This window comes from Saprolegnia parasitica (genome assembly GCF_000151545.1).
Source record: "Saprolegnia parasitica CBS 223.65 unplaced genomic scaffold supercont2.20, whole genome shotgun sequence".
Taxonomy (NCBI): domain Eukaryota; phylum Oomycota; class Saprolegniomycetes; order Saprolegniales; family Saprolegniaceae; genus Saprolegnia; species Saprolegnia parasitica.
This window is the reverse complement of record NW_012156414.1, coordinates 327355-347884: the sequence shown is the minus strand read 5'-3', so window position 1 is coordinate 347884 and position 20530 is coordinate 327355. Positions and strand designations below refer to the sequence as shown.

The 20530-nt window shown below is 59.8% G+C and overlaps 6 protein-coding genes across 6 annotated transcripts; 3 read left to right on the top strand and 3 right to left on the bottom strand.

Moving 5' to 3' along the window:
* The first annotated feature begins 336 nt into the window (after positions 1-336).
* SPRG_06126 (hypothetical protein) lies at positions 337-1461 on the top strand. The gene is made up of 2 exons (XM_012344851.1): positions 337-1091; positions 1150-1461. Exons 1-2 carry the CDS (start codon positions 387-389, stop codon positions 1384-1386), a joined length of 942 nt encoding a protein of 313 aa, XP_012200241.1. The 5' UTR covers positions 337-386; the 3' UTR covers positions 1387-1461.
* Positions 1289-2165, bottom strand: SPRG_06125 (hypothetical protein; the record flags this gene model as incomplete). Its single annotated transcript, XM_012344850.1, has 2 exons — positions 1289-1700; positions 1747-2165. Coding segments are annotated over 2 exons (668 nt in total), but the record flags the coding sequence as incomplete, so codon positions are not given.
* Positions 2166-2616: 451 nt separating this feature from the next.
* On the top strand, positions 2617-6024 carry SPRG_06124 (hypothetical protein; the record flags this gene model as incomplete). The annotated part of the gene is made up of 10 exons (XM_012344849.1): positions 2617-2633; positions 2727-2931; positions 3352-3874; positions 3929-4025; positions 4074-4430; positions 4486-4724; positions 4792-5265; positions 5313-5649; positions 5695-5855; positions 5904-6024. Coding segments are annotated over 10 exons (2531 nt in total), but the record flags the coding sequence as incomplete, so codon positions are not given.
* Positions 6025-6111: 87 nt separating this feature from the next.
* SPRG_06123 (hypothetical protein) lies at positions 6112-6876 on the bottom strand (the record flags this gene model as incomplete). Its single annotated transcript, XM_012344848.1, has 3 exons — positions 6112-6432; positions 6468-6513; positions 6569-6876. 3 exons carry the CDS (start codon positions 6874-6876, stop codon positions 6112-6114), a joined length of 675 nt encoding a protein of 224 aa, XP_012200238.1.
* Positions 6877-7162: 286 nt separating this feature from the next.
* Positions 7163-9436, top strand: SPRG_06122 (hypothetical protein; the record flags this gene model as incomplete). The annotated part of the gene is made up of 4 exons (XM_012344847.1): positions 7163-7291; positions 7336-7569; positions 7620-7817; positions 7865-9436. The coding sequence occupies 4 exons, from the start codon at positions 7163-7165 to the stop codon at positions 9434-9436; spliced, it is 2133 nt and encodes a 710-aa protein (XP_012200237.1).
* Positions 9437-9463: 27 nt separating this feature from the next.
* Positions 9464-20374, bottom strand: SPRG_06121 (hypothetical protein; the record flags this gene model as incomplete). Its single annotated transcript, XM_012344846.1, has 8 exons — positions 9464-9721; positions 9771-9883; positions 9927-10035; positions 10085-10196; positions 10243-10388; positions 10439-12203; positions 12412-19399; positions 19453-20374. The coding sequence occupies 8 exons, from the start codon at positions 20372-20374 to the stop codon at positions 9464-9466; spliced, it is 10413 nt and encodes a 3470-aa protein (XP_012200236.1).
* Between the last annotated feature and the right edge of the window lie 156 nt (positions 20375-20530).

Sequence of the window (20530 nt, the reverse complement as noted above, 5' to 3'; positions counted from 1 at the left end):
AGCATGTGTATTAGAATGGCGTAGTGTCGTTGCACGAACGCAAGCAGCTCTGGATCGCGACGGCGGCTTCGTCGGCGTCGGCCACGGTTGCGTGTATTTAGCCAAACAACCCAGCAACGGTGCCACCTCGGTTCGTTATGGAGCCCACGCCACTACCACTGCACGCCTGCATCGTTTCGAAGCTTCTTTTGACTATGTGTGCGTCATTCTGGCGCGCCTTGCGTCGCGGATCCAGGCACGCATGCAATCGCAGGGGTCTTTTTCGAGCTGTTTAAAGTTGCGTGCACGTAGCCTCGACGTGCGACAGGTCGAGAACCTCTCACATTTGATGCTTCTCGGATCCAGATCTGGTCGCGAAATCGATTCATTCTCTTCTTCGTCGCCGCATGAACCTCTTCCAGAACGTCCGCGAGTACCTCACGCCGGTGCTGTCCGAGTCGGGCTTTGTCGCGGACGGCGTGCTCACGCCCGAGGAGTTCGTCGCGGCCGGCGACCAGCTCTGCTACAAGTGCCCCACGTGGCGCTGGGAGGGCGGCGACGTAGGCGCGCGCAAGGCGTACTTGCCGCCGCACAAGCAGTTTTTGCGCACGACGGGCGTGCCTTGCCGGCGCCGCGTCACATCGCTCGAGCAAGATTACGCCGGCGAGACGGCGCTCGCCGACGACGAAGACAGCGACTGGCTCGCGACGCACAACAACAACAATAGCACGCTCGACGACGACCAAGTCGAGCGGCTGCAGCACATCTCGCTCGACGCCGACGCGCCGTCCGCGGGCAGCGTCAACATTCTCAGCGCGCTCGTCGACGAGCACTTTCACATCACGTCAGCGACGGACGCGGTGCCGGATCTGAGCTCGTTTGAAGATGCAGACAACATCGTCGACGACGACGAGGCGGCGCTGACGTACATTGCGGCGACCGAGCCCGAGCCGCTCGAGACCGATGCGGATGGCAACCTCGTGTACACGCGCACGTACGACCTCTCGATCACGTACGACAAGTACTACCGGACGCCGCGCGTGTGGCTATTTGGGTACGAGGAGAGCGGCACGCCGCTCCAGCCCGACGACATGCTCCAGGACATCATGCAGGTACTTGTACGAGTGCGAATCATGAACGACGCCACTGAACGACATTGATACGTGCTAGGACTATGCCAACAAGACGGTGACGCTCGACCCGCACCCGCACATGCCTGGTATTCCGCACGCGGCGATCCATCCGTGCCAGCACGGCGCCGTCATGAAGCGCATCGTGGCCAACCTCATGGCCGGCGGCAAGGAGATTCGCAGCGACCAGTACATGTTTATCTTTCTCAAGTTTCTGCAGTCGGTCATCCCAACGATCGACTACGACTACACGATGGAAGTCGAAGCCAAGTCGTAGATGCGCCGGTCCGTCGTCGCGTTGGTACACTGGAATAGATACCGAAACACGTTTGTCTAATCACTCTACGCTGCCTGCACGGCGAGGTCGTCCAGCGCTTCTTGCACCCAGGCGCCGACAAGGTTGTTCTTGGTCGCGAGGTAGTGGGCGTAGTGCGTGTGGAGGCACTTGACGGACGCGCGGTTGCGAATGCCGGCAATGCCCACGTGCTTGAGCGCACGCTCCCAGCGCTTGGCCTCGACAATGGCTTCATCGCGGGGCGTCAGAAGGTCGTAGCGCAAATCGGCGTAGCTCTGGTGCGCCATCGCCATGGCCTACGTCAGTGGAATCAATCGACTGTACAGGGAAAAGAGTACGGACCTCGAGGTACTCGGGGTTGGATGTTAACCGTTCGGTGAAGACTTCAACAAACCCCATGCCTTCGAGCACCGACACCTTTTCCTTGAGCTCCGTGGACGCGAGCCAGAACGTCGTTGGGAACGGCTCAATGTACGCGCGCTCGTGCTTCTTGTATGCGTCCATGCAGTTGCGCAGTGGGTAGAGCATGAGGACCGCGGGCTCGTGGCCGTGCTCGTCGCTCTCGTGGAACGCTGCGACCGTGATGAGGTTCGTGGGCACGTAGCCGAGGTTGCGCTCGATGGCGCCGAGCGTCGCCGGGTCGACCACCTCGCAGGGCACGCCGTCGCACTCGGTCGTGTCCATCGGCGTCTCCTGCGCCGGCGGCTGCGCGACGTCGCCCATGCTCAGAAACACGCCCTGCTCTTCCATGTCGCTCATCTTGCAAAATCAACCAAGGAGTGGACATCGGCCGCATTTTGTAGCCAATGGCATCGCTGCGCTCGTCCAGCAGTAGCCAATCAAACGGCGTGGTAGAGGTGCTTGATACAATCCTCACGCGCGCGCTTCGTCTGCAACCCATCTCTCTCGTAAGAGCGCGAGTCGTGTTGCGAGCAAACAACGCGGGCTCTAAGTCTCGAAGCTAAAGCGCCCCCGAGTACCTCGAGATGCGTACTCTTCCTGCTGCATCATGTACAGTCGATTGACGTCTGCTGACTGCACCAGAGCTGCGCCGATCTGCGCTACAGTCGTTTGACGCCCCGCGATGAAAACAATCGTGGAAGCCAAGCGCTGGGAGCGTGCGCTCAGGCTCGTGGGCATGAACGCGTCACCGCACTACCTCTGACATGTCCTGGCGTAGCGAGAGTCGAGATGCGAATATCCAGTGCTGACGTATGCACTTGCAACGGGTATGTAGCGCAATGTCAACCTAGAGCTACCGACTGCAGTTTTCCATCGACATAATCGTTTTCGCCAATCACATCTTATGGTCCTATTGATAGCCATTCCCAACGATGGAGGCAGCTGCGAAGAAGTACGTGGCGCTCGTCGCCAAGGCCGCGCCCGTGTCTCTCGACTCTGCGGCGCAGTGGGCGGATGACACCAAGATGCAAGCTCTTCTGCGGCACAAGCTGCTTCCAGGGCTCCAAGCGGGACTCCGCGCAGAGAACACGAGTCTTCTCGCCCTTCTCGGCGCGTTTAGCATCAGTGCGCCTTTTGTACAGGCACTGGTATGTTCCTTTCTACCAAACTATTGAAACGGGTCGAGTAGACTACCTGCGAAGCGCTTCTCGAGGAGCTAAGACGCCACGTAACGCAGCCCGCCGTCGCTTCACGCCCGGAGTTGGTGGTAGCAAGTTCCTCAGGCTTTCCGCCACCGAACCAACTTGGCATTGGAGTAGGTCTGCGTGGCTCGAGTATTCTACACTGTCGCGCGTGCCATCAACCAAGGCTCGGTCCAAGACAAAAGAGTTTGCGCGTTGCTGTTTTCTGGTCTCTCGAACCTCTGGCCCGTACACCGCAGCCTCTTCCTCGCCTTGAATATCGGATGCATCCTCCCATAGATGACCAAGTCGGTGGAGAAAAGTGCGTCTGATGCAGTGGCGCCTCTACGAGAGGCAATCCTAGTCTTGGCCGTCGAAACCCTCGCCTTGGCGCCCACTCCAGAGGCCCGCAGTACTCTACTGACCGAGGTTGCCGACGCTAGCACGGCACTACAGCTTGTCTCGCCGTGGAGCACGTGCGTCGAGTCCAACGTGTGCTTTTACTTGTACCTTTGGGTGCTTTCGCCGCACCTCTCATACAGCGAGCAAGCGCCCGCACTGCTCGCCTCGTGGCTCACACGCCTCGAAACGGAAGCTGGGAACGACATATCGGCCGCGGGTCTACTTTGCCCCATGCGGTGGCCATCGCCTCTGCCGTTCGCAGCCAACGTCCAGGGCAAGAGCTTTCTCGAAGTGCTTGGCACCGCGGCGTCGACGTCGGTGCTTCCTGCGTGGCCTCCATTGACCAACGTGTGGGGACTGCTGCTTCTTCCTTTTGTGCCCGACGAGCCGTGGTGGTCGCTTGCTGCGATGCTGGGCAGCTACATTACCAGCGGCGACCGACCACAATTGAATGAAGCGACACTCTTGACGACGATTTTAAACCGGTTTGCATCCTCCGCACCCACCAAGCAATCCGAACGCCTCGACAGCGTGGCGAGGCTCGTCCAAGCGTACGACCTGCCGCCCCTCGTCCCGGCAACGACGTCTTTCGATGCGTCTGTGCTCACTGCCCTTTTCCAAACGACCTCGCGCGCGGTGGGTTCAAGTCCTCTTCCATGGTGACTTTTCTGACGTGAAACGCAGATGGCGACGGCCACGCCTGCTCTCTCGGTCAATGACGCATCCGCACTGCTGTGCATGGTGCACTTGTGTTGCCGCGGCGCATCAAACATGCCCGTCGTCGCCCTTTTCTCAAACGCCAGTGCGTCGCTGCCTGCGAGGGCCTTGGCCGGCGTGTGCGAGATCCTACAATTTCTTGTGGATCCGCCAGCGCCATACCAGACCCGCGTGACCGTCGGAGACGACTTGGCGACACTCGCATCGACGACCGTGCGATTTCTCTTCTGCACGCCCCCGAGCACAGAAAGCTGTCTCGAGCTCTGGCGCCTTCTTGTGGTACTGCTGCACCAGCCAGCGTATCCTTGGTCCTTGACACTCAGCGTTCGTATCACCTCTATCAAGCTCCATTGAAACAGTCGCCCGTCTTATCACGTAGAATACGACGCTCCTCGACGTGTGCATCAGCGCTCTCGCCGGACCTCATTCGGACGCAGAGGCCAATGTTGCGTTCCGCGTCTGGGCCCGTGTCTTGCAAGAGTCCAAAGACGCGACGTCGTCGCATGACGTCCGCAGCGTTCTGCAGCAGCTGCTCGAGACGCTTCCAAGCGCGCTCGGTACCGCGCCGGCATCGGCAATCGTGGCGCGTCTCGCTGTCATTGCTCACTATGCACCTTTGTACGACCCTCTCAAAGCTGCTTGCTGCGCACCTGAGAGTAGGTTTGCTGAGGAGCACTTGGAGTAGGTACCCGGAGATGCGTCCATTGGTGCTCTCGGCGGTCAACGCAGGAACGGAGTGGGTGCTCTGGTCTTATGCCGCGCCCATGGCGCCACCATCGCTGCTTTTCCCACACGCAACCTCATCGTTGGGACCGGACGACCTCGAGGATGTTCACCAGAGTCTCTATGACAAAACGCTCGAGCTCGCGACGCCCTTCTCTCGTGCGACAGCGCCGCCTGCCTGCGACGAGACGCGCCCACTGGATGATTCAGCGACGTCGCGTTTGGCTCACAGCGTTGTACCGGTCGATGGCACGGCGGCGAGTGTCTTCGTCTTTCATATCCTGCGCGACTGTAGCATCGCAATGCTTCACGACAAACCGTCATCTCTCTCGGACGTCCTTTCGCCTTTCCTGCGGTCGCTGCGACTCACCTGTGCGCTGCCGCTCGTGGCACTCGGCGACCCTTTGTTTGTGTTCGATCTCGTGCAAACTCTTTGGTGCGGTTTTGGGCTGTTGGAACGGACGCTAATGCAAATGGTGGTAGGCTCGTCGCCGCAGCCACCCGACGTTTCGATGCAAGTACGGCCTTGGAGGAGCCCACGGCATGGCATCGCTGCGGCCGCCTCTTTCGCTTGTATGCTGCCATCTTCCGTCGCCTCGAGTTGGGCGAGCTCCCGCCTCGGACAGACCTCGTTCGAGCGCTTTGCATGGCTCTACTTCCGTGCGTCAAGGCGCTCGGACTCTTCAAGGCATCGGGCGGGCGCTGGAAACGGGACTATAAGTCCGTACTACAACGCCTCGTGAGTAGCCTGACGTGGAGCCTCGACGCAGTGAGCTCTGACGACGTGACTGCACTCGCAGCACTGCTTCTTCAGCTTTTGGTACGGGATGGCTTGGAAAGATACATGCTCATCGAGGCAAGGTAGACCGCCATTGCAAGCAAGTTTATTGTGCAAGCAAAATGGCTCATGCGAAGCCACATGCCGCAATTGGTCGCCCTTCTCGGGCATGCAGACGCGAGCGAGCGGCAGAGCTTTGTCATCGACATCCTCGATCTTCTTCGGTTCACAGCCATGCCCACTCAAACGTACGGACACCTCGACCGTTTGGCTTTATAATGGCTGCTCTGGTCTAGGGAGCTCACAGCCGCAATGCGGCGACCCTCGGATGAAGCGATGGCAACAGCTATGCCAACCAGTGACCATGCCATTTCAAGTGCTTACTTGGCCTATTTGGAGTCGACGCTTCCTGCGTAGCGACGCAGAAAGCAATTCTGTATTACGATAAAAGACAGTGACGTCGCGGTTTCTCAACTTGGTGGAACGTCATCGGGGTAAACGACACTACAGCGTGCAGCTCGGGGGCACGAACGGCGTCCAGATTTCGTCCGGCGCCGTGCCCTGCTTGCACGTGACCTTGGCCGCGAGCGCCTTGAAGGTGCCGACGCAAGGGTCAACAAAGAGAGCATTCTTGGCCGGGACAGCGCAGGACGCTTGGCCGACGCAGAGTTGAGTCAAGACGTTGACACTCGACGCAGCATGGCACCACCCGTTGGTGTAGGCCGCTGTGGGCAGACCGTACGATGCATAGTCGACACTCGCAATGACATAGCCATTCGCGCATTTGAGGTTCAGCGTCTCGTGCTCGGCCACATGGGCCCACGTCTGGTATGTGGGGCGGCCGTGCACTCCGCGGTAACCGTCAAGCGCTTAGCTGTGCCCGGGCATGGGTCGCCGCCAAAGTTGCTAGCATAAGTTTGAGCTACACATGTCATAGGATCAAAGACAATATGTCATATACCCGTTGTTGACGGCCACGTTGCACGCCTGCAAACCGGCGCATGCGCTCGTGACAACCTTTTGCGACACCCCGGAGAAGCACGTGCCGAACTTCGCGCCGAGGCCACTGCCGCTGGGCGTGCCGTACGAGGCGAAGATAACGCGCGAAATCTGCAGTGTCGGGCTGCCACAGTCCAAGCGCATCGGGTCGTTGCCTTGGCTCGTCGTTTGCGTCAAGAGCGTCGCGCCCGACGTCAGAGTCAGCGCAGGGGTCGGCGGGGCCGTCGGTGCGGGCGGCGGGGGCGGCGGGGACGAGTTGTTGTTGCCCATGCTGTTGTCGCGGACCGAGTGCCAAATGTAAAATGAGCTCGTGGGCGCTGCTGTCTCAAGAGTCGACGAGCGAGAAACAACAAGATACGCTTCATTGCATCGCAGTATACTCGCATGGGTTCGAACCGATTGCAATAGTTGAAGAGCTGGCGGCGCGTATCTTTCGAGATACGAAACAGTCGCCGAAAGGGTGCGCGGCGTTTCAACAAAGATATCAAACACGCCATTCCATTGGTCAAAAGCATTCGTCTTTTTAGCCAATCCGATGAATCTCCATTCAACGACGATGGACGAAATCCGAGCGCTCCAGCGCCAGCTCGCGGCCGTCCAAGAGACCAAGGATGGGAATCTCAAGCTCTCCGAGCGCCACGTCGTCGACCTCGTCCTCAAGATGCAGCAGCTCGGGAAGCTCGACGTCATCTTCACGCGCAGCGCCAACGCCATGCTCACGCCCGCCAGCTGCGCCACGAGGTGGCCGACGCGCTGCTCAACCACATGGGCCGCGTCTCGATTGGCGACCTCTGTGCGACGACCAACGTCGACATGGCGTATGTCGAGAAGGCGTGCGCAGACCTCGCCTCCGAGAGCGTCGGGCGAGACCGCGTCACCATGATGGGCGACGAGGTATTCACGGACTGGTACCTTGATGGCATCATGGAGGACATGAACGAAGTCCTCCAGGAACATGGCCATGTACATACGCTACCTGCGCTCACCTCATGCATGCTCATTGATGCTGGTAGGTGACGATCGGCGATTTGGCGCAGCAGTATGGGTTCCCCGTCGACTTTATGATGTCTGTCATCACCCCGCGCCTCGGCACACTCATCCACGCGCATGCCAAAGGCAACAGCTTGTACACGGAAGCGTACGTCGAACGACAAGTCGCCCAGATCCGCGGGTCGTTTTCTGGCGTCACGCGCCCGACAGCGATCCCCGAGGCGTTTTTTTAGGCCAGACGCCGAAAACCTCATGCACATATGTCTAGATCGTCGCGGCGACAGGTATGGACGAGCGACTCGTTACCGATACCGTGACCGACCTCATCGCGAGGCACGTGCTTCGAGGCTCGCTCCGCGGGCGCGAGTATGTTCCCACGATTTTCTTGGACGTCCAGCGAGAGAGCGTCGATGCTTTCTTTGCTGCGAACGGATACCTCTTTCATGCAATGGCCTCCCAGCTCCACGTCGCGCGGCCCCTCGAGTTTGTCAAGCGCAGCTTCCCGCATGCGGTCGGGCTCGCTGACGTTGTTGTTGCCGAAGCGTTCCTCACGACCCTTGACGGCGCTATCGACGCTGCCTGCACTGAAGACTCGTGGGTCGACGCGCGATCGGTGTTGCCGCCGGCGCTGCCGGATCGCAGTGTGGCCGAGCTTTTGGCGCAAACGACGAGCCTCTCGACGCGCAAGCACGCGCCGGCCGTCGCGATCGCCTCCGTGTACGTGGCAAGTCGGGGCTTCCTGAGCGCAGTGCGCGACAAGTTTGCCGAGCACGCGGCGGTGCAAGCAGCGGGTCTGGCGGCGGAGACAGTGCGGCGCAAGACCCAAGGACGCAAGCTCGATGCCAAGACGAAATCCACCAAGAGTAAGCTTCCCGCGCATGACGATGACGACGATGACGATCACGCGTCGAGTGGCGTACCGTCGACTGCGGCCATGGCAGAGCTCGTGATGACGTGGTTCGACGAGTGTGCAGAAGACGACGCTTTTGTCGCTGGGCTCGTCGCCGAGCTGCGACCACGTGCTTTGTACGAAGCCGCTGCCACCAAGGCGCTGTCGGCGATTCATCGGGGCGGGTCGTCCACCAAGCAGGAACTCGACAGCATCTTTGAAGACCGCTTCGACGCGCTGTACGTCCAGCTGCTTTGTTTGTCCAAAGGCTGGCACAAGCTCGTCACGGTCGTGCGCAAGACGGCATCAATCGCGTGCGTCGAAGCCCTTCTCTTGGAGACGACGGCGCTGGATCTGTGCAACCTCGTTTTATCGTTTGTGCAAGAAGCCTACGAAGTCATCGACTTGGTCGGTGTCGCGCCCTTCGTGCCCGAGCGCCACAAAACGCCGCTGCCTCGCTTGACGCAGCTCAGTCCGGAAAACCTGACAGCGCTGCAAAAAAGCACTTCGTTTGCGTCGGCGATGGCGACGATGTGGGCGCTTGCGACGGGCGACGACAAATCCGTCAGCGAGTTTGTGCGGCACATGGCCGTCCTCGCTGATGCCCTCAACATGCCGCTGCGCAAGTGCGATCGGAAAAAGGAACGCGCGGTCCTCACTGCCCGCAAGACGGCGCTTGAGCTGCAGCTCCAGAGCGCTGGTACGGACCGCTTGGCGCTTCTCGCGCTGGTGTCGCAAGGCATCTTTACGAGTGTGACCAACCTCGCACTTGACTTCCCTCCCCATGGCATGCCCACGGTCTTGCCTGCCCTTTCCGAAGCTTTTCAGAGCAGCGTGCCGTCCAATACGATGGAATGGCTCGTCTCGTTGCTCGAGTGCGAAGAGGATCTGACGCCAGCAGACGTTGCGCGCCTGCAGACGCTCGCAACATCGAAATCACTAACGCTCTAACCCAGTTCTGGCACTTTTAACACTCTACTACATGGTACTGGAGACGGAGTCGGACCACGTGAGGTGGAAGAGAAGACACTCTTCGTTTTGGTCCTGGTGGTCGTTGATGAAGAGGTAGACCTTCTTGGAGCACGGCAGCGAGTGCGGTGCGAACGCCAGTCGAAGGTACCCGTCGCCGTTCCCACGGAGCTGCAGCCGAGGCTCGCGCGGCTTCATGATGCTAGCGTCGTTGCTCCGCAAAACAAAGTTCCGGTCTTCGTCCCACGGATTCCGATAAGATATTTTCTACGAGGTAATTCAACACATATTGTCCTGCAGCATCGAAGCACGGTACCTTGAGAACGGGCACGCCCGTTGGGAGCGTCACGTCAAAGACCTTGGTCACGACCGGCTCGCTCACTGTTGTGTTGAGGAGCCACGCCCCGACAAGATCGCGGCTATCCACGTCTACGCAGCAATTGGTTGCTTTGTGTTCGTGCTATTTTCTTACCAACGACGTGAACGACAATCTGCTTGGCGCATACTTGCATGGTCGCAAACCGCACCTCAATGCGGTTGAACGCATGCGGAATGAGCTGGAAGATGCCACTTGGGTTAAACTAGAAATCCGACATCAGACATGGAGCTAATCAGGACGACACGCTCTACCTGGAGCTCGTTGGGGTGCGAGCTGAAGCACGAGACGCGTCGTGGCATCGCGTCGCCTTTGATGATGAGTTCGTTCTGCACGCCTTGGCCCATCGTGGCGTGCAAGTCGAGTCTGAAGAGAATGGAATCCCATCTCGCTTTCCAGTACATGTGCATACCGCATCATGGACTGAATCTGGATGCGCCAGATCTCGTGGAGGCGCGCGTGGTACATGTCGTCGTACAAAAGCAAGTAGAAGACGCCGAGACTCGGGTAGTCCCCGACGCGGTACTTAATGTAAATCTCTTGCGGCGCGTAGGGCCGCTATCGCAAGCCCCCTTGTTGTCATTGTCAACCTGCAACCTGGTACGTACCTCAATGGGCCGCGTCTCGACGACCACATTGGCATCGGGGCACATGACGAATTTCTCCACGCCCAACTCGGCTCGATTGTTGTCGCTGTCGTCATTGGTCGCCGGCGGCACCCACTTGAGACAGCGCCGCAAAATCGCAAGCGAAAAGTGCTGGAATCGATACGTTCGGTGCACGACACAGGGCGCGGCGTGCACGTGCAGCTGGATCACGGCGATCGTATGCCCGTGAGCAACGCTTTTGATCGATATCGGGATCGTGCGCTCGTGCGATCGCAGTGCGAGCGAGAGAAAGCGAAAGGGCAGCGCGACGTAGTCACCGCCGTCAAGGAGCAGCTCGTGGAGGCTGTCGACCATGTCGCGCTCGACAGGTGTGCTCGGTGCGTTAGGAATGTCCACGGCACGGGGGACGTGATCGCGGTAGTAGGACCACTCGGCCGCGTCCGTCACCAATTGGAGCTCGGCGTCGGCCCACTCGATGCGGAAGCGCTCTGCGTGCCCGTACGGGTTGCGGACGGGGAGCTCCAAGAAGAGCATCGAGCCAAACATCGCATAAATGTGCACCGTCGTCGTCACGTGATCTTTCAACAGCGCTTGAATCAGAGCCTTCTTGTGGCCGTCGCGGTAGTACTGGACGATTTGAAGCATCTTGTGCTTCTGCGCCAAGTAGGCGTCGACAGTCGCGCGGCCAGAGGCGACGTCGTGCTGACGGCCGTGGTTGGCAAGCGACGCGGCGTCGACCAGGTCACGCTGGGCGCGGGTCGTCTGCTGCTGTTGCTGCCGCTTGTACATGCGGAGACGCTCGAGCTGCCGCGCGTACACCTTGTCGTGCATGAGCGATGGCGCGTCCGCGACATACCCCGCGGACCCGAGATCGTCGACCAGCGAGAGCCCGAGCTCCATGAGAAACTCGACGAAGCGAACGCGTAGAATCTCGTCACTCTTGCCCTCTGCGTACTTGGTCAAGAGAGCCGGCGCGCGGACACCACGGGCCGCCGCCGCAATGGCTGCTTTCCGCAGCTTCATTTCCACGAGGCGCACATTGGGCTCGGCACTGAACCGGTACTCGACGCTCGCTGTGGGTTGGTCCTTGCACCTTGGTATCTCACTGCTACGTTCCATCGATGTCACTGGTGGCGGCTTGGAGGCACCCGTCTCTGTCGTCATCGGCTTGCCAGAAATCTCGGGTGCCGGACCAGGCTTTGGTGTTGAAATGGTTCGTTTGATGTCTTTTGGTTCAAAAGATGCCGGCGCCAGTGTAGCCGTGGACTTTTTTTGCTGCGGTGCGGGCCGCGTCGCCGATGCCGTTGGCGTTGGCGTGGCCTGCTTGGCCGATGCAAGGACTGGGTCGGATGTTTGTTTTTCGAGCGCAGGTTTGGCCTTGGCCAAGTTGAGTCGTGGAATCGACTGGCTCTTCTGCACACCGCCTGGCTGGGCGGTGGTGGGTGAAACAACTTCGGAGCGCGTTGTCGGCTTTGCTTGCTGTACAGTCGTGGTATAGAGCGCTTGGAACTCGCTCAACACAATCGCACCGCTGCCGTCGGCGTCGAGCCACGTCCGGATCTGCGCAATGTCGTCGCTGCTGAGCTGCTTGTCCAAGCCCAGCGCAGATATGCCTTGGTCAAACTCTGCGAGCGTGATCTTGCCATTGCTGTCCTTGTCGAAATGATTGAACGCCTGTCCAACGTCGATACCTTCCGCCAGGGCTCTCAGAAGTAAGTTCGAGAGCGCTGCGACGGCTGGTGGCGGCTCCTTGACGGTCATCGCCCTAGCCGACGCCTTGGGCTTCAACGTACGCGCTGACGTCACGGGTGTCCCTCGAGGCTTGACGTCGGTGCCACCCACCGTGTCCGACGACGCTAGCGTGACCTCGCTGCCGCCTGTCGCTGTTGCGGCTGACTTGGGTGGCGGCTTTTGCCACGGCTTGCCTGAGACTGCCAAGGCACAGTGTTTTGACCAACCGGGGCTTTGTGTACAGTTTCTTGAGCTCGACAAGCGAGATCGATCCGTCCTTCTCTACGTGGTTGCCAAGCAGCACGGCGTCATCCGGTGTCAAGTCGGTGAGGGCGAGGGTTTGCAACCCCGCATCAAAGTCCGCCCGCGATATCGCGCCGCTGCCTTCCTTGTCGTAGGCAGCAAACGCATTGTCGATGTTGACACCGCTTTCTTTGGCCTGCAAAAGCAGCTGCTTGATGGCGTCGATTGTTTTAGCAGCTAGGGGGGCTGCGACGGCCTGTGCTTGCTGCACAACGGTAGCGTCGGAGCTCCATAGTGCCGCAAGTGAAATGCGTCCTGACTGAGACGGATCCAGCGCCGCTCGAAACGCCATCACGTCGTCGTTCGTCATGTCGTTCATTTCGAGCTCAAGCAGGCCCGTGTCGAGCTCCGCATATGCGAGCGACCCCGTGTTGTCGACGTCCAAAGCAGTAAAGACCCGACGTATGTCGACGCCTCGGGCTGTCGCCACTTCGATCCCGCGCCTAAACTTGGCAACAGCGGGATTTGCGGCAGTTGGCGAAGACGCTTCCGATCGTGCCGACGTCTTGGCGTTCTCATCGAGACCCCAGAGGTTGCGGAAATCCGCAACCATAATGATACCAGAGGGCCCGAGCATTGCACCTGCCGCCACCAAGAGCTCTGTTGTGACACCTTCAACGCCCAGAGACAAGAGGACGGACTCAAAGGCCGCTTGAGGTACGCTCTCTGCGTGCACTGCGCTGAGCGCTTCGATGGCCTTGGTCTGCACCGGTTGTAGCAATGTTGCAAGATCCGACGTCGCTGTCACGCGGCGCGCCGACGACGGCTTGCTTGGCGGCGTTCGAGCTGACGGCTTTGCAGGATACAAGGCGCGAAACTCGTTCAGCGCGATCGAGCCACTGCCGTCCTTGTCCAGCGCGACGAGGATGCCCTTGATGTCGCCATCCGAGAGCGGGCCCAAGCCAAGGCTCTGAAGGCCGGAGGTGAACTCTTCGTTTGTGAGGACGCCGTCACCGTCAGTGTCGAAATGGGCAAACGCCTCATCAATTCGAATGCCTTGGTCGCTGGCACGGGCCAAAAGCGCTTTGAGAGCGTCGAGCGGTGTCGGTGCGTACAGCTTTGAAAACTCAGCGAGGGTGATGATGCCACTGCCGTCTTTGTCGAGGGCCTTCTGTAGCTGGTCGATGTCGCTGGCTGTCAAATCGGTAAAGCCCAGCTCACGCAGCGCGGGCGCGAATTCAGCGTACGTAATACCGCCGTCTCCGTCCTTGTCAAAGTGGGCAAACGACATTGCCGCATCGACGCCTTGCGCTTGCGCGCGACGCAGTAGCGTCTGAAGCTTCTCCAAGGGCGACGACTCGGGGGTTGTCGAGGCACCGTAGAGGGACTTGAATTCTGCAATCGAAATCGACCCGCTGCTGTCCTTGTCCAGGTGACGCCGAATGGCCGCAAGGTCCGAGGCACTGAACGCTGTGAACCCGAGCTCGGACATGGCGCTGTCGAACTCTGCGTGGGAGATTTGGCCGTTCCCGTCCTTGTCAAAGTGACCAAAGGATGCTGCAATGTCGACGCCTTGAGCTTGGGCCTTGCACAAGAGCGTTTGCAGCGCGTCCAGTGGGGACACGCTGGTCGTTGACGGCTGTGCAACGTCCGACGTTGTTGCTCCTGGCGGGTACACAACTTTGAACTCAGCCAGCGAGATGGACCCACTATTGTCCTTGTCAAGGGTGGCTCGGATGCTGGCGACGTCGGCAGCGCTGAGCGATGTAAACCCAAGCTCTGCAATCGCTTGGTCGAATTCTGCGTGGCTTATCGAGCCGTTGCCGTCCTTGTCGAAATGGGCAAAAGCGTGCTGCACGTCGACGCCTTTTGCGCTCGCCCGACCAAAGAGCTCGCGTAGCTTCTCCATCGGTGGTAGCGGGATTACGGCCGGGCCTGCATCGGACGCGCCGCCTAAAAACGCCTTAAACTCGGCCAACGTCACCTCGCCCGTTTGGCTCGCGTTCATGGCAGCAAAGAGTCGGCCAGCCTCGTCGCCATTTGCGTCGCCAAAGTTGAGTCGGACCAGACCATCGTGGAACATGGCGGGCGTTAAAAACCCATGACCGGCCGAGTCGAAATGGGCGAACGATTGGTCCAATGGCACGCCTTCGCCCGTGGCTTTGGCGATGAGCGACCGAAAGCGCGTCTCCAGCGACACGGTCTTGCCGAGAAACGTTCCAAACTCATGCAGCGAGATGGTCTGCGACTTGTCTGCATCCAAATGCGACAGAATGTCGGCCATGTCGGCCGCGCTCCACTTGTGCGTGCCGCCGAGCTGCCGCAGTGCCGTCTCAAAGTCGGCGTACGAGACGGCACCTGTGTGCGCTACGTCAAAATGCGCAAAGGCGCCGTGGACGTCGATGCCGCTGGCCATCGCCTTGGTCAGCATCGTCCGGAGCCGCCTGTGCGGTCGGTTGTTTTCTCGCATCGTTCGCTGGGTCCGCGGCGTCGCTAGCGCGACAAACTCATTAAGGGCAATTTGTCCGTCGCCATCCTTGTCGAGGTGCGTCACGATCGCAGCGATGACGTCGTGCTCGAGTCCGTCAAATCCCAATTCGGTGAGCGCCGACGCAAACTCGGACGCCGACACGTGGTTGCTGCCGTCCTTGTCGAAATGCGCAAAGCACTGCAGGAGGTCCAGGCCCTTGGCCGCCGCCGCGTCAAAGAGCACCTTGAGCTGGGCTTCAATCGGGGAGGCAACAATCGCGGCCGACTGGTCGCCAAAGCAAAAGAAGAGTAGCTCCTTGTACGAGACGGACCCGTCGCCGTCGCCATCCAGCTTGCGCATCACGCGCTTGAGGTCGCCATCCGAGATGGGGCACTGAAGACTCGCCAACGCGGCTTGAAACTCTTTGGGCGTGACGCTACCGCTGTGGTCCTTATCGAATTGACGAAACGCATCGGCGACACTGACTCCGGCGGCCGCCGCTTTGGTCAAGATGCGCTCGAGGCGGCGCTGGACCGTGACCGCGGGGTCGTACGCGAGGCCCACAAACGCCATGAACTCGGCGACTTCGATCGTTCCGCTCTTATCCTTGTCGATGCGACCTATCAGTTCTTGGAGCAGGGCGTCGCTCAGCTGTGTGTTGACGTCCATTTCTCGGATGAGCGCTCGGAGCTCGTCGTACGAGACCGTGCCCGACCCGTCCGTATCCACGTGGTGGAAGAGGTCTCCAACATCAATGTTGTTGGCCACCGTGCGCTGAAGAATTTGCTGTAGAATCGACACGAGGGCGTCCTGGGCTTGCAGCACGAGCCCCATGGACGTGATAAATTCCATGTACGAGATGCTACCGTCGCCATCGGCATCGAGTTGCTTGCAAAATGTCTCAAACATTGGTCGGTCCGACACTTGAAAGCTGAGCTGGGCGAGCGCCGTCTCAAATTCGACGTACGAGAGTGTCCCGTCGCCCGACGCGTCCAAATGCCGAAAGATCGACGGCACATCGAGGCCTTTCTCGAGGCCGCGCAGAATCACTTGCCGCAGCTCGTCCCGGAGGTCGATACAGCACGCTTGGTGCACAAACGTGAGAAATTCCTTGTAGTTGACGAGCCCGTCGCCGTTCGTGTCAAAGTAAGACACACAAGCTTGGACGGCCGCTGACGGCAGCGACGCAAAGAGCGGTCCGAGCTGCCGAAGGCCCTTGACAAACTCGGCCGGTGTCACAAACCCGTCACCGTTGGCATCCAGAAACTCAAACATGCTCTTGAAGCGAAGGCCTTGGGCATGGGCCTGCAGAAAGACAGCACGGAGCTGGTCGAGAAACTGCTGCGTGTCAGCACGGCGCGACGCGTTCGAATGCGGCTTCATGGATGGCTGCAACGAGATGAGCGCCAGCAGTGCGTTTGCGTCGAGCCGGTTGGTTCGTGTCGCCTGCGTTGCAAAGCGAGTACAGAGCAAGTCGAGCTCGTCGCGCGTCAGCGACGCCCCGTCGCTGGACGTCGCTGGGCGCCGAGACGTTGCCTTGGTGCTCCCCGTCGGTGCATAAAACTGCTCCTTGATGAGAAGCTCGCGTAGTTCTTGGTTCGAGTCGGCAAGCGGCCGCGCGCGTACTCGGTGCCGCGGCTCCCCGGGCACACTGTCGCCTATAGCGCCCGCCGCGAGCCGCCAGTTGATGTCGCTGTCCATAGCGTTGGGCACGACAAGGTTGCGCGGGCACGGCGTCGAGGCTGACGCAAAGTTACTCATGAGCACTTGTACGGACCCGATCGTGGCTTTGACGACGCAGTCTTCTGTCGGCAGCGTCTGCACCGGATACTCGGCATGGTGCTTCTTGACTTTTTGTCCCTGGCGCAGAAGCGCGTTTAGCGGGATCGACATCGCACCCAGCGGAAGCAGACTGTCGCCATCGTAGACGTCGACGATCAGAGATTTGCGTTGGAGGTACTCGGCAAACGCCCTCGGCTCAAGCATCGAGTGCCGTGTTGTGTGCACTGTAAACGCGAGGGCTTGGGCCGGCTTGGTTTTGGCGCCGTCCTGGCGGCAGAGGAGGTACGTTGCCGCGCTGTGCGTTGCCGCGAGGACGAGACGGTCCGTTTTCGTTGGTTCAAACGTATAAAACTGAAACACAAAGTGGACCGACATGGGCACGGGTCGATCGGCGGCCGGGCGGAAGGCGGCAAACTGAAACTGAATTTCGAGCAAATTGAGATTGTCGGCGAGCTCGTCCGCAATCGACGTTGTGAGTTTCGGCGCTCGCACCGGCTGGCCGTGTGGCGACGTCGGTGCGCCATCGTCGTACATACCATGGCGTGTCAAAAGTGCCTTGGACGCGCGGCTGAGCTCGTGCGCTGGCGCCACGTCGTCCGACACAATGGTTGTCAAATGCGGCTCGACGCCCACGTGTTGGTCGTACAGGGGTCGTGCGGCCTTTGGTGTCGGGTTCATGGTCGTTTGGAGCGCTTGTGAGAGCGCCGCATCCCGCGCCGCCTTGTCGACAAGGTCGTCGGCCCACGTATCGGGTTTCTCGACTTCGTTCTCGGATGCGTCAGCGTTGTCCTCTTCGTCCGACGAGCTTAGGGACGCGCCTTCGACGAGCACTTCGACGTCCACGGACGCAAAGGTCTCTTCCAGCTTGCCTTCTTTGACGCTATTGGGCCACGACGGTGACGTGTACAAGACGTTGTCCGAGTACGGCCGCGCATACGTCCCGCTCTTGAGCTCAATGTGCAGCATGAGATCGTCGGCTTGATTCGTCTCTTGTAGCGTCGGCGTGCTCTTGTCGTGGTAGTAGAATTTTTTACCGTCGCTGGGTACAATGGCCCGCGCGCCCATGGTCACGACGACAACGTCTTCGGTCGGCAGCGGCTCCTTCTCACTCTTGGGTTTTGCGTTCTTGGGCCACACGAGGCGGAACTGCACGGTGAATTGCAGCACAAGTACGATCGCGACCAACGAGCTCAGCGTGTAGCCCTTGAGCTTGACGCTGTGCTGGACCGCCGAGAGCGTATTCGACCCGTTCTCGGCCTTGAGCGGCACCGTGTGCTGGCGCGTGCGAAAGCACCGACCGTTGTGCAGCGCGACCTTGAGCACACGGGACGTGACGACGCCGTCCATGCTCTCCACGATCGGGTACAAGGCGCGTCGCGTCTTGGCGAGGCGCGCAACGAGGTTGCGCTCGAGGTTTTCCCGTAAATGGACAAAGACGCTGGACGTGGCGACAGTGACGGCAAACTCTTCGGCCGTGCAGATCTCGCGCGGAAGCTTGACGCGCGAGAGGTCCAATTTAGAGGGCAAAATACCCACCAGTGACAAATCTTTCAACCCCGGGACGCGGTCGATTCCTGAGATCATCTCGTTCTTCCGCACCAGCGCATACGCTTTGAGAAGCGGGTCGTACGGCCGGATGTGGTACAGAAATTTGCCACCCGGTACTTTAGCCTGTCCCTGCCACTCGGCCTGAGCGACAACCCAGAGGTTGCGCGGACTGCCCATAAAGATGTTGACCGACTGCGCCTCGGTCGTTGTTGGCAGCATCTTTTGGCCAAAGAGCGGGAGGATGCACCAGCCGCAGCCGTGCGACGTGGCCGTGAGCGAGGCCGAGCTCGTGCTCTTCTCGTGCGCAATGAGTTCAACGATGGCGACGCAGTTGGGGTCAACGACGTCTGTGAGAAAGCAGACGCTCATTTGGAAGCTCACGTCAGCGAGCGCGTTCGCAGACACTTCGGGACTGCGCCACGTGTTGCCAAAGAAGCGCCGCGTCACCGAGTGAAAGAAGGTCACTTGAAGGCCGTACTCGAGCCTTGCTTGCTGGAGCTTCTCCGTGAGCGGCCAGTTTTTGACCATATGCAAATCGATGCAGTACGCCGACGTTTTGCTCACGCGCGTCGGCGCGACGGGTCCTTCAGGCACAGGCATGACGATGTTCTCCGACCGAAAATGCTCGAAAGCTTTCTCGCGCTCCAGCCAGAGCTCGGAGCCACTTTTTCGCTTGGAGCGGGGTACAGAGGCCCGAAACGGCTTTGGAATCGGCTGCCGCAGGGACGCGTCACCGTCGTCGGTGCTCGAGCCATTGGACGGCGGTGGTCGCGGCGCGGCTTTTCGCGGCGGGCGGCGTTTTGGAGCGTCATCGCGCATCGAACTGGCCTGCTTCTTGGAGGGTGACGCCTTGGACTTGGCTGGCGATGCGGTCGCCTTCTTCTTCCTCGATGGTGACTTCTTGGGTGATGTCGCCACGGCAATTGCGGTGGCTACGGGTGCCGTGGTTGGCACCGTTGCATCCCTCCCAGCGGCTGCGGGATCGGGGCTGGCCCGTACGGCTGCAGACGTGGTCGGACGACTTGCATCCCCTCCTTGCACCGGCACCGCGCTGTTGCCAGGACTGGATGTGCTCATGTCGTCACCGTTTAGGCTATTTTCTAGCTTTGTGCGCGCCGACGCGTCCTTTGCTACCACGACAGACACCTCGGGGGCTTGGGCGCTTCTTTCTTTTGGTGGTTTGGCATCTACGAGGTCATTAGCCTTATCTCCTCTACGTACAAGTACGACGCCGCCATACCTGCAGCCACGACGCTGGACTCGACTGTTGCTCTTGCAGACGCTTGCTCTCCAAGTGCCTCCGTAGCTGGAGTTTTCTTCTTTGGCGCCAGCACCGTCACGTCGCCGCTGTTGGCACTACTACTCTGGTCTTTTGGGGCATCTACGTCGGCGGTCGGCGGCTCCGACGCAAGCTTCTTGGTCGGGGGCTTCTTCCACGGTTTCTTGCTGTCTTCTTTACCAGACGTTGCCGGCGAGTCGGTGGTTGCTGGCTTTGTATTGGGCTTCTTGGCCACTTGAACGACGTCGTCCGTCTCGGACATTGGAGCGTCCGCCGTTGCACCCTTCGTACCGGGTTTCTTCCAAGGTTTCGGGTCTTCTACCTCACCCGAGGCCGCAGAAGACTCCGTCGGAGCAGCCTTCGCTACAGGCTTCTTGGCTGCGACAACGACATCGGCGGCCTCGGCGTCGGTCGGTGGTCCTGCTGCCTTCTTTTTCCATGGTTTCGGGCCGTCTTCCTTGCCCGAGGCCGCAGGAGACTCTGTCGTAGCAGCTTTTTCCACCGGCTTCTTGGCAACAACGACAACATCGTCGGCCTCGGACATGGCGGGAGACTCGGTTGGTCCTCTTGCGGGCTTCTTCTTCCAGGGTTTCGGACCGTCTTCCTTCCCAGATGTCGTTGCAGAGCTAGCTCCGGCGCCTTTTGCAGCTGGCTTCTTCCACGGCTTCGGTCCATCTTCCTTGCCGGACGTGCTGGGCGACGCCGTAGCGCCCGGAGGACCGCGCTTCGGGATCATTGACTTGCGCCGGGCCTCCGGAGCCGTCGTCTTTGGCGCCTCGTCGTTCAGGGTCTTCTTCCGCGGACCTTCGTCGTCGCTTGCCTTCATCGCCTGGACGACGTCCTCGTCCATGGCCTTCGCAGCCTTCGGGCTTCCATTCGACATCCTTTCTGATGCAATCTTCGATCTTCCACGGCCTCGGCGTTGGATTGGTGGAAAATATGCGAATAGTACTATCTGATTTGCTACTATTTTATATAATTTTACTTCGACGCATAAATGATATCTTGTAGATTCTATTGCAATGCGTGTAATATAATA

Excerpts from the sequence above, each read along its gene's own strand:
- SPRG_06126 (XM_012344851.1), top strand. The coding sequence starts at position 387 with ATGAACCTCTTCCAGAACGTCCGCGAGTACCTCACGCCGGTGCTGTCC. Across the intron at positions 1,092-1,149 it reads TGCTCCAGGACATCATGCAG|GACTATGCCAACAAGACGGT; the intron begins GTACTTGTACGA and ends GATACGTGCTAG.